Here is a 13,338-nt window from a genome sequence, read left to right as displayed (position 1 = left end):
ACGTACCCATGCCCGAGGGAGGTCTCGAACCTCCGCCGGGTCCAGCCGCACAGTCTATGACTGCAGCGCCTGACGCCGCGCGGGGTTAGCCGAAGCCACTTCAGCTGAATGTATAATACATTTGATACGCCCAAGAAGTTCATAAACGCTAATGCAAACGTTTGTGGAGGATGCAGTGTCTGTCGAACGTCCGCCAAAAGAAGTCCATTCGTAAACGGTCAGCGGAATTGGGAGTTCCAAACTCTACATTACAAAATCATATCAGGAATGATTACAAGCTAAAGGCACTTAAACCTTCGATTGCAAACGAACTGCATGGTAACGACATCCGAAAAGTCATTAGGCTTGTGTGGGTGAATGCTTGATGTCTTAGCAACTCTTCCTTCAAGTGACAATTTGTTTTTCTCTGACAAGTGTGCAATATATCGTAGTGCAAGAAACAGAAAGGTTTCTAGAGTAAAGAAAACCAATATTTTTATGACGAACTAGAACACAACCCAACACATGTCCTGACATTGGCTGCAATGTCTGCAACCCCCTTGGTAGCTCTATATTTCTTCAACTCTTCTGTGAACCACACTGCTTATGTCACCATGCAACGCGATTGGTTTATTCCGCATCTGCAAGATCGGGAACTGCTCGGGCGTATGTGGTTTCAGCAGGATAGGGCACCAGTCCATTCTGTTATCGCCGTTAGAGAATGCTTCAATGAGATATTTTATCATAAACGGACTGGATGTTGTTCTGTCCATTCGCTTGTACCTTTGGAGTGGCCGCTTCGAAGTTGTGATGTGTCATCCTGTGTGCAATGCGTTTTAAGGGGTTCATAAAATGGAAGTTTCTGTCACACGTTGCGGGACAGATGTACTTAAGAATTTTGTTCGGCGTACGTTTACTGCCCTCATGCCAGAAATTTAAAGGAGAATTTCGCATCGTACATGTAAGAGAATCATACTGTGTTGTGAAAACGGTGGCGTACCCACACACTCCGGAATAAATAATTAAGAACAGTCACACAACCTCAAAGATGTCCTGTGTCATGTTGCCATATGAACACAGTGTCAACATCTAAGTATATACGGACACATTATAGGGGGTAATGCGACTTTGTGATCACTCGTTGATCTTCCGGGTAATCCACGTTCCAAAATTCGAATCGCAATGACGGCTCGGAAGTTCTTAATTGCCGAGAACATAAAACAAATTTTTTCCACAAATTATTAGTAAAAAGGATTTTTCTTCACTTGTGAAGATTTCCAATCACACATTAACCATTTGGAATTAACATCGTTCCTCACGTACGCTTTAAAATAATATTTGACCGGGGAAAACATCTGAAAACCTATCACGAGCTTGTAGAATCCACTACACGCAGAGTCGCCGCTGTATTGCTTTCCAAATGTGGACGAACAGGCTTTTAAGTAATTGATCATTATGTTTTTTCTCATCAGTGGGTATAAAATACGTGATATATTTTAATAAGATTTTACCAATTGTTGAATGGCAGTTTATTCTGGCTACAGTAACGCATTATTAATCCGTGTCGCCTACCAGGATAACTGTCTAGGCCTGTACAGCACACGTCTTGGAGACTCATTCAAACCCCAGACAGGTCAGCCCAATGTTGCGCCGCTACTGCCCCTGTTAATCAACGGACGACAGCCTTCAGTGACATGAAAAGTATTCGCAGTTGCGATTATGGGCAACCATCAGCTGTATAATGGAAAGATTGTAACTGTCGTACAGAAATTACTACAGACCAGAACGAAACAGCCAAGCAGATGGGCGTTATCTGAAGCTAATTCCACAGACTGGAAAACTGTAATACTCTGGTATCCCCCTCATACTGCACTGCTACAGTTACTGTAACTGTCAGCCTGTGTCTCAGCTCGAGGTAGTTCCTGCTTATACGTATATAGGACGAACTTAAACCTCCATCGTGTGTGTGTGTGTGTGTGTGTGTGTGTGTGTGTTTGTGTGTGTGTGTGTGAGTCTGCTAAGAGATTCCTTCTGATTATTTTTCATTCAAATTCCATGAGCTGTGAACAACAGCTAAGTGTCCTATCGCTAGTCCCAACAACTGGTTTATCTCGCAGTGTGTTTGCCGTTTCAACATGGCATTGCCTTATCTGCCCGCCTATGAACGCCTAATACTATTAGTTTTCTTTGGCTGCGTGGTCTATAGCTGGGCTCATGATATGGCTTACCACCACACACTGCCATGGCTATTTCATCATGGAACTGCTTCATCTGCCATCTTGGAACGTCGTAGACGGCTGGTTTGCTTTCGGCATTTTCCCAGAGTAGCTTATGATTCTTTCCTTTGTTGTACCTGCTGCCTCTTTTCCTCTTTCATTGACTAAGCGTATCAAATTTAGTGAACTGAACGATGCTTTATCGAAAATTGTATCAATAATATGTGACAACTTGGCTTCTTATGCTACACGCAGTTTGTCCAACAAAAATGAACAGTGGTGGCTTCTGTGAGGGCGCCCTCGCACGCGATCGTACTGGCGCCACTTCTGCAGGCGTTCCATGGATTCTGGCCCTCGTCGTGTCATCTTTGCTTGGTTGTATGTTACCTCTGGGGCTGTGTAGTAAGGAGTGGTGTATGGAAGACGGATCTGGACGGGTGTGTCGGATTACCCGGCGTAATGACCGATGCAGAGTGTTGAAACCGTTGACAGTTAGTCTGTAGGTGCCCTCCCTTACCTGCAGCGTTTACCGTTGGTTCGGGTGAGCTGAGAGGGCAAAAAGCGGCTCTCGTCGCATGTATCGTGGTTACGAAATGCATCAGTTAATTGTGGTGGCCTAAATACGCTGAGATGTACTCAACCTCTTGTTAGCAGCTACGAGCAGGAGGGCAGTATTGTCCAGTGCCTACTTGAAGTCCTGAAGCTATTGACCTCCTTCGCATTTATGTGAAATCATGTACGAAGACTATTCAGTAACTGCTCTACTTAAAGACTGTTAATTCTCTTACGGTGCTAGCTGGCCAGGTATCCGGTTCTTTTATGCCTTTCAGTAACCCCTTTTGGACCTGTGTGTGTCAGTCTGCAGGTTTCTTTACGCGCCAAGCTAGTATTTTGCAACGGTAATCTGGTACCTGACGTCACTTTATCATTATTTGATACTACTGAGTGTGATTTTTGTTTGTTGTAGACGTTATGGCCTTCTTTCAAATGACTTTGTACATTATTCCTTGTTATTTCTAGGAAGGTTAACTTGCAATGTTTATGAGCGGGATGCTCCTGTGCTGAAGTTTTAGTAGTTTGTATCCTTGCGAATAATTTTAATTGTCCGTTTAAATAGTACTGTGTATATTAATTTCTGTCAAACGTGTCTGCTGTTTGACGTTTGGTACATGCCGACAGCTTTGTATAGGGAGCGGTTGACGCATTGCTGCTCTGCTGGTCCGATGCAGGAACGCGTCTTCCTTCTGCTTCGGCGGCTTTCCCGTCAACGCACGAGGCGTAGTTGTTGGCAGGTCACATACGCTTCTGCGGATTTCTCATTTCCACCTCAAGCTGAGCAGTTTATTGTCATTCCTTTGGTATCATGGCTTTGGTAATTTTGAGAAAGTAGTTTTGTCAGTGTTTCTGTTATTGTAAAATCATTGTAATTCACATGGTTCAAATGGCTCTGAGCACTATGGGACTTACTTGCTGAGGTCATCAGTCCCCTAGACTTAAACTATACTTAAACCTAACTATGGACATCAAACACATCCATGACCGAATTTGAACCTGCTACCGTAGCGGTCGCGCGGTTGCTGACTGTAGCGTCTAGAACCGTTCGGCCACCCCGCCGGTTGCAGTGGAGATGTACGCACTTTGACGTCCTTTACTTGTCGTTTGTTGAACTTAAATTCAAGTCCTGTTGTGGGGTTAGCCCACAGTTGTGCTGCTAGACGCGCAGACGCAGCCCTGCCGCCCGTTTGTTTCATCAATTGTTTCTAATCGGTGCGTGTGAATTCCTAAGGAACCAAACTGCTTAGGTCATCGGCCCCTAGACTTAAACTCTACTTAAACTAACTTACGCTAAGAACAACACACACACCCATGACCGAGGGAGGACTCGAACCTCCGGCGGGAGGGGCCCCGCACTCCGTGACATGACGCCTCAAACCGCGTGGCCACTCCACGCGGCTTTGAAATCGGGCCATCACGGTGTTGCATGGTTGATATGTTATTAGAGTACCACTTGTAATTTTACGTGTAGTGCAAATCTCATTATGCATTGCGATATTACTTTAAAAACCTCAGTTATCTGTATTAATTTAACGAGATTCTTGGTAACTGTTAGTTGGCTTATGACAGAATTGCTATTATGTTCTTAATTTTTATTTATTTATTTATTTATTTATTTATTTTTTTTGAGGTGAATGATAAATGACGCACGGAGTTGGCCCACCATTGCACATGTTTTCCTTAAGTTAATCCCGATCCTTGCTCTGAGTCTCTAACATATCACACGACATGAACAAGACATCCAGTCGTGGCCAGAGAGAAACAAGAGAAACAGTAAGCGTACAAGAATCCTTTTCAGCACCGGTTCTGTGCGTAATTTACCACCTGTCCATATAAACCGTAAATCTCATTCCAGATTCTTTGCAGCATCATGACGTCTCAAGATTCTTACTTGAATGGAGACGAACTGTGGCTCACTTACTTGTGGGAAGGTTTTCTCTGCAGACGCCGCCGCTGTTGATAAGAACATTGACCCCTCCTAAATTCTCTTTGATCCATTTGAAGGCGCATAGAACATTCTCCTCGCAGCTGACGTCACATTGCAACGGATAGAGCGTACCCGGAGCGTCCTTCAGTTCTCGAGCCTGCAAGAAATAAACGACAGATTTGTCGAATCTGCACGAGACAGAAGGAAAAAAATCATTAGGAGATAGATCAAGTATGCCATTTAACAAAATTCCATTCTACACAAGTGAGTGTCGTAACTACATGAACAAAGGAGCTGTTGCCAAGAAGGATGATAATATTTTTGGTTCTCTCCGCAGAACCACGGAATTCGCGAAGACCGGTAGCCTCACTTAACTTGATTATATGTGTAAAGAAACTTAACACAGTCATTTAATGTTACGCTTTTACCACTGACTAATCGAATTAAAGCACCAAACAGGTAACAACCAAAAACTTACATTTTCATAATTCTTCAAAGAACTTAAAGCAAATCTGTATGAGAAATAAACAATTTTTAGGACTTCAGTTGGTGTTGTGTTCACTGTTGTACTTAGTGCACCAGAAACTAAAAGACAAGCTCTTCAACTGAACAGTAACCACAGTTCAGATAGGATATCTCGCCGGCAGCTAAGACCGAACGGTTCTCGGCGCTTCATTCAGGATCCGCGCGACGGCTATGGTCGCAGGTTCGAATCCTGCCTCGGGCATGGATGTGTGTCATGTCCTTAGGTTAGTTAGGTTTAAGTAGTTCTAAGTTCTAGGGGCCTGATGACCTCAGATGTTAAGTGCCATAGTCCTCAGAGCCATTTGAACCATTTTTCAAATAGGATATCGACTATGTCAGGTGTGCTGCTCTACTGGAAGCCACATGCCCTGCTCTTAATCTATTGATGGTGGAAATCTTCCGCTTTAGACCAGAATTGTGGGGAAACAAGGATGATGTGGTATGTGCTGTTAGATACTTCGGCCCCAGGTACTCTGAAATTGATGTCGCAACATAACGACTCTCTTTCAGGAATCTATTCATAACCTTCCGTAAAAAGAAGACGTATGGACAACTTATTACAAAATATAACAACGTAGTAACATATCAGTATCACGTGCAGTTCCTGATTTTGTTCTGTTCATTGTGAATGCATTATAAAAGAAAGACAGACACAGCCATAACACAAAAACAGACATAAAGCGAAGTAGCAACGGAAGTAATAGTGGGTTCTTCACTGAGGGACACCGCTAATAAATATGGACTAAATTTCATGACACTATCACCTTTTCTATCGAACAATGAAAACTGGTTCGCCCAATCTAGCTACATCTACTGTTTACAACTACACTGATGGGAAAAATCGCAATATCAAAAAGTGATTGATGTAGAGTAATGAAATTTACGAAATACATTTGTCTAGTTAACATATTTAATTGATTAACATTACGAGGTCATAGGTTAATGCAAGCGCGAGATAAACCATTCTAAATGTGAAATTTTTGTACATTAAGAACCCGTGTAGCCACCAGACTGTCGAATGCAAGCATGCAAACGCGCATCTATTGTGTTACACAGGTGCCGGACGTCAGTTTGTGGGAAGGAGTTCCATGCCTATTGCACTTGGTCGGTCAATAAGGGGCGGTAAAACCTGTTGGTTGATGACTCTGGAGTTTTTGTTCGATGACGTCCCATATGTGCTCGATTGGAGACAGGTTTGCTGCTCGAATTGGACAAGGCAACATGTCGAGTCTTTGCAGAGCACGTAAGAGTAAAACAGCGGTATGTGGGCGATTATCCTGTTGGAAAACAACCCTGGTCTGTTATTCATGAATGGTGGCACAACAAGTCGAATCACCAGACTGACGTACAAATTTGCACTCAGGATGCGTGGGCTGTTCACGAGAGAGCTCTTGCTGCCGTACGAAATATCACCCCCCACCATAACTCCAAGTATAGGTCCATGTGCCAAGCATGCAGACAGGATGGTTGCAGGCCTTTAGCTGGATTCCTTCTTACCAACACACTAAGGCAGAACCAACATTCATCAGAAAACGCAACAGACCTCCACTCAGCCCTCCAACGAGCTCTCGCTTAATACCACTGAATTCGCAAACGGCCGTAGTTTAGGGTCAGTGGAATTCACGCTATAAAGTGTCTGGCTCGGAGCTGTCCTTGGGGTTATCCATTTGTAACGGTCTGTTGTGTCATCGTGGTTCAAACTGCTGCAGTGCGATGTGTCGGAGCCATACTCCCAAACAGATGGTGTTCCCTCTCGGTAGTGCCCCGTGGTCGTCCAGAGCCCGGTCTTCTTGCGACCGTACATTCCCGTAACCACCGCTCCCAGCAGTCATGTACTGTGGTTATATCCCTGCAAGTCCTTCTGCAGTACTGCAGAAAGAACCTCCAGCTCCTCATAGCCCTATTACAGGACCTCGTTAAAACCCAGTGAGGTGTTGATAATGGCGTCTTTGTCCCTGTAAGGGCAACGTTCACTAATATCAACTCACCACGTATAATCTCAAAGATACGACCGCACGTATTTGAAGCCAACCCATTTTGGCTTCTCATAGTGGAACTACTAGCGCAAATCTTAAGTGACAAGGGCGAAATGTGAATCGACATCATCTTTAATATGAAGACACACGCTTACCATCTTTCGTTTACGTCGCAAAACTCCTTGGTGTTGAGATTTCCGTCAGTGTATAGGACCACCTCTTCATCTGAGTAATAATCGCAATGTGGATAGGATTTTAATTATATCCATTTTATTGGAATCCACGTGGGTGGTCTTAACCTATTAATGGTGAAAATTTTCTTCCCCTTCAGGCTAGAATCTTGGGGAAGCAGGGCTGTTGTGATACGTGCTAATAGATAGTTCTGTACCCAGATTCGTTGAAGCTGATGTCGCAACATAACGTTCACCATTCTGCCGCTGTCTCAGCTAACTGCAGTTGGTATTTGTCATAGTGAAGATGAAATATTAAAGTCTGTAGCAGTTGTTGCTCCTGTCGGGCAATCAGAGCAGCGCGATATTCACTGAGTCTTCGATTTATGGAGTTCTTGCGATGTAGCAAGATATCTTAGGAGGTCCTGCGCTAGATAGTTCGCAGTTTTTTCTCCAAACAGACCTGGCAACGGGCAAGAGAGTAATTATGGAATTGGTACATATGAAGAGTCTGCCGACTTGTTTCATATTGTATGATCTGTCAGAAAGGAGGTAACATAGGTGTTAGCCCGGATTTTTCTGTGGGTCGCAGACAGAAGCGGCTCATATTTATCTTTGCAAAGTACACAGCTTCTGCAAGGATGCCTCATGTCGTCGAGCCAACTGTGAACAATTTTTTACCAGGCTTTCCAAAAGCAGTATCATTTGGACATGGTTGAGTCTCAAGTCGCTTGTGGATATCGCCGCTTTGCTGACTTCATTATCTTGTACTGAATAACGAACGCGAACTGGGATATCTATTGCTTGACATCAAATTACCCCAGTTCAGGGTATATTCATATTGGATATACACTCCTGGAAATGGAAAAAAGAACACATTGACACCGGTGTGTCAGACCCACCATACTTGCTCCGGACACTGCGAGAGGGCTGTACAAGCAATGATCACACGCACGGCACAGCGGACACACCAGGAACTGCGGTGTTGGCCGTCGAATGGCGCTAGCTGCGCAGCATTTGTGCACCGCCGCCGTCAGTGTCAGCCAGTTTGCCGTGGCATACGGAGCTCCATCGCAGTCTTTAACACTGGTAGCATGCCGCGACAGCGTGGACGTGAACCGTATGTGCAGTTGACGGACTTTGAGCGAGGGCGTATAGTGGGCATACGGGAGGCCGGGTGGACGTACCGCCGAATTGCTCAACACGTGGGGCGTGAGGTCTCCACAGTACATCGATGTTGTCGCCAGTGGTCGGCGGAAGGTGCACGTGCCCGTCGACCTGGGACCGGACCGCAGCGACGCACGGATGCACGCCAAGACCGTAGGATCCTACGCAGTGCCGTAGGGGACCGCACCGCCACTTCCCAGCAAATTAGGGACACTGTTGCTCCTGGGGTATCGGCGAGGACCATTCGCAACCGTCTCCATGAAGCTGGGCTACGGTCCCGCACACCGTTAGGCCGTCTTCCGCTCACGCCCCAACATCGTGCAGCCCGCCTCCAGTGGTGTCGCGACAGGCGTGAATGGAGGGACGAATGGAGACGTGTCGTCTTCAGCGATGAGAGTCGCTTCTGCCTTGGTGCCAATGATGGTCGTATGCGTGTTTGGCGCCGTGCAGGTGAGCGCCACAATCAGGACTGCATACGACCGAGGCACACAGGGCCAACACCCGGCATCATGGTGTGGGGAGCGATCTCCAACACTGGCCGTACACCACTGGTGATCGTCGAGGGGACACTGAATAGAGCACGGTACATCCAAACCGTCATCGAACCCACCGTTCTACCATTCCTAGACCGGCAAGGGAACTTGCTGTTCCAACAGGACAATGCACGTCCGCATGTATCCCGTGCCACCCAACGTGCTCTAGAAGGTGTAAGTCAACTACCCTGGCCAGCAAGATCTCCGGATCTGTCCCCCATTGAGCATGTTTGGGACTGGATGAAGCGTCGTCTGACCCAGTCTGCACGTCCAGCTCGAACGCTGGTCCAACTGAGGCGCCAGGTGGAAATGGCTTGGCAAGCCGTTCCACAGGACTACATCCAGCATCTCTACGATCCTCTCCATGGGAGAATAGCAGCCTGCATTGCTGCGAAAGGTGGATATACACTGTACTAGTGCCGACATTGTGCAAGCTCTGTTGCCTGTGTCTATGTGCCTGTGGTTCTGTCAGTGTGATCATGTGATGTATCTGACCCCAGGAATGTGTCAATAAAGATTCCCCTTCCTGGGACAATGAATTCACGGAGTTCTTATTTCAATTTCCAGGAGTGTATGTATACCACGAACGTACAGTAAAAGACTATGTAAAGCCCTAGCATGTTGCTATGAACTGGAGCCAAGTGGACTGTCTAAAGCAAAAACTTCGTCAGTTCGGTGCAGGGCTTACCTGAAGAATCCACGAGCTACGGAGACTCGTACAGTTACCCCAGTGTCCATCAAAGACCAGAAGCGGCCAAGAGGGAAGAGAGGGCCTGTGGAACACATTTTTTTGAGTGTGAATCGAAATTTCCCAAGATTTCCATGTAAAATTTTGTAATCTGTAAACCCAATAACTGAAACCGGTATAATATCAAATACGGGACATGAGGTTCTAGAAGTGTTAGTTGTCATCTGCCGGAGCGAGAGCTTCAAATAACTTTCACATAACACTAGAATCTCCGTTCAACAGTAAAGGGAATGTATATGGCAAAGTTGGGACAGAAACTCTCCTCGTTGTTGCGTGCGCAAAATTATTAGGTTAGGTGAAATGCAAATCAAACGTAACTGCTAGTACACACAGATGAAAGTAACTAACGGTGGTCCAGTTAGCCTGATAACTGCATGCTTGCACAAGGTGTCAGAATTAGACGCGCCGTTCTTAAAGTCATTCAGCATAGCCTAAATTGAATTACACGGATGCAGCTCAACTATACATTAGCAGAAAGGAGCTACTTTCATGCAGCTAGTACAAACCAGGAAATTTTCACTTACATTATCGACTGTGAGAACAAGCATTCTTGTAAAGTAATGTTAAACTGCTCATCAGATAACTGCTCCGAAAAACTAGTTTCACAACAATCACGTGAGAGATACAGTTTAGCGCTGCTGACAACAAGTAAAGTAGATGATCTTGAGTCCGCCGACAAAGAGACAGTGATTGGCAAACATGGTTAGCGATGTTGGTCACCAAGAGAAAACATTTATAAAGAAATCAAGGGGATCATTCGCAAATATTGGAACCGATAGACAGTTCTACGTAAAAGACGCAACAGAACACTTATTCCAAATTCCAGAATCATAGACGAGTTGTGGCTGATGTTCAAACTCACTATAGATCTCTATGTAGCTAATAAAAATACGATGATGCCCTGTTTTGGTTAAATAGTAAGCCTACATTTTGAAATTGCTGCAAATTGAATTTTGTTACACTCTTGCTAAGGAACAAATACAGTATCACTTAATACAGTCTCTGACTCATTGGCTCTCCATGTTCTTGCACTGTTTTGCATGATACAGTCGTAGATCTTCTCATTCGTTGGCAGTTCCCGTCAAAGTTTACAGTATACTAATCACGTAGACTCTACCGACAAGGGGCTCTTGACGTAACTGCTGAAAATTTAACAGATCTCCATGGTCGGTTATTCTTAGAGTTCATGTTTCCAACCTATTAGTCACGTGGAATATACCGCTGTTAACATTCGAGGTAAGAAATGTTATTTCCAGCGCATGACATACATTGTCCCTCCAAATTTCTCTCCGATAAACTACCGTAGTTAAACTGTAAGGTCATAAAACAAAACATCGGTTCTTTGTAATACAAATATTACATAGCTTACCAGAGATGTATGAAGCGTGCTTTTTACGAAGTTCAAGCCCGATTACGGTTTGTAAATTGTAGTATATTCCTAACAGTCCTATAAAATGATCGTCGGCAGCCGAAAATGCATACGAAGAAACAGCGACATCTTACGAAGAAATAAACACCACTATCAGTAGCCGGAGGAGATGTAACAGTCTTATCGCAGCTTATCACTGCTCCTTGTAACGTTCTTCTTGCAAACTGAAGTCGTGGTCCAATCAATGTTAGGTTGTACTGCTCATGTGCTGGATGCTATGACCGTTTCACCTTGAGACCACCTCTTTCCACTATTAAGGTGTTCATATGTAGCATCAGTCTACTTCCCTCCAGAACACACAGTTTCATTGATTTCGGTCTGTGCACGTTTCATGGTATTCATTCGTAATATTTCGTAATATTTCTAGGTTTCGCAATTTTACATATTCCATATTGGTAAGAGAAGTGGGTCGCTACACTTTCACCTCCGTAATTACAACTACCTTTCAAGATCATCCTACCACCCGCTTCCCCCATCCGAAACACAAACACATGGATCATTGTATATAGGAAATGTCTTAGAATTTTTGGTAGGTTAGCGATTACTAAATGTTTTTGTACTAAATCTGTAGTACCTTTTGCTTATACGTTCACACCAAGAAAATAACTAATTCCTTATTTTTATAGGTGTACTTTTAATAATTCCCAATTTAATTTTTAGCTTATAACATAGATCTGCATCTTCATCATCTATTTCTTTCTCCAGCATGTAACTTGACAAATACAGAGAAGTACTTTCTGGAATTCTAATACATACAAAATTTTCTTCCTGTAAAATACTTATTTTGCGGTTTCAACTACTAGCTCCGTTTCTTTCTGCAGTTCCTCTAGGCGAGAAGATCCGAAGATTTTAATTATTCCTCTTATTTTTTCCATTATGCTTTTGGTAATGCATACTACATCTTAAAGTGTGTGTGCCGGCATCTCCTTGGCTCCACATTCTTGGGGGAATTCAGTATAGAACTTCAGTGGTAGGACAACCCACGTTCTGGAGCACATTAACTGATATCAAATTGATATGCAAATTAATTAAGTCGTGACTGTTAACTTATTTATGACATAAGCCTATTGCTCTGCTAGGTGGTTTTTCATGTAATCTCTCCCCCTTCCCCACCCTCTCCCTATTGTTCTGTTAATTGCTTTATGGAGGCTGATTTATGACTCCCTGAGGGTAATTCATCCTTCTGAGAAATCTCTCACACCTCCCCCTCCTCTTCATCCACCCCTCCAGGAAATCCCCTCAGGATACAAACACTTTCGATATCTAACTAAGGGATTAATAAATTAAATTGAACAATTAATTAACCTCTCCTCCTCTGGGAAAACTACCAGCTGCCTTTCCCTCCCCCAGATCCCTTCGCCTCCCCCATCTGGAATTAGGAGAAAAGGACTTAGTTGATTGTCCACTTGACAGGAATCGATTGGGGCGTATCGAATATTTTTAAATAATTTATGGCAGGCAAGGGAGTATGTGTAATATAGTTATTTATCCCTTTAAAGAATCTGTCAAGAAATTTACTGTAGTGTATGTAATACTGGTTCTTTAAACAGTTTCTGGATGACAAGACAGTATGGAATTTTTAAACATTTATGGCGCTATTTTATTGTGGTCATACATTGAATACTGTCATGAAACACTCATCACACATAGGGGCAGATTGTCCTGAAGATTTATGGCGAGAAAGCTCTCGATCATGTCACTGAATGCGGGAGCAATCTCACTGCACAGTGCGTGCCACAAGTCAGGAACCGTCGCAACTGTGAGACCGCACTAATCCTTTGTAAACAAAGAATCAGGCAGTGGCATCCCTTTCAAAATTGATACCAGACTCATTTCTTGCCTCTCTCTCCCTCCTCCCCCCCCTCTCTCTCCCACAACATTTATTTCAAATAATTACTTTCTGTTTGTGTGAACTAAATTATGCAAGCACACGCAGACCAAGATGTCCTCCCCCGACCCCATCTCATCCATCCCTCGATGGCCCCCACACCTACCTGGCGCTGGTGGTCGCTATATCTACTTGTCCTGACACTTCCATAGCTAGGGAAACTGGTAACAGATGGAAGATAAGCATTTGAGACAGAGTTGTTAGTGTGTGTTGTGTACCGCACTA

The 13,338-nt window shown here is 44.2% G+C and overlaps 1 protein-coding gene across 1 annotated transcript in view; it reads right to left on the bottom strand.

Annotated features, from left to right (window-relative positions):
- The window catches only part of LOC126455729 (dehydrogenase/reductase SDR family member 11-like), a 34,603-nt gene that overhangs the window by 6,177 nt on the left and 15,088 nt on the right, over window positions 1-13,338 (bottom strand). The window contains exon 2 of the mRNA XM_050091497.1: window positions 4,672-4,834. Within this exon, the coding sequence (XP_049947454.1) occupies window positions 4,672-4,834 (163 nt within the window). The remainder of the gene's footprint in view (window positions 1-4,671; window positions 4,835-13,338) is intronic.

Source organism: Schistocerca serialis, chromosome 2 (assembly GCF_023864345.2).
Source record: "Schistocerca serialis cubense isolate TAMUIC-IGC-003099 chromosome 2, iqSchSeri2.2, whole genome shotgun sequence".
Lineage (NCBI taxonomy): Eukaryota > Metazoa > Arthropoda > Insecta > Orthoptera > Acrididae > Schistocerca > Schistocerca serialis.
The sequence above is the reverse complement of the archived record's forward strand: the minus strand, read 5'-3'. Positions and strand labels throughout refer to the sequence as shown.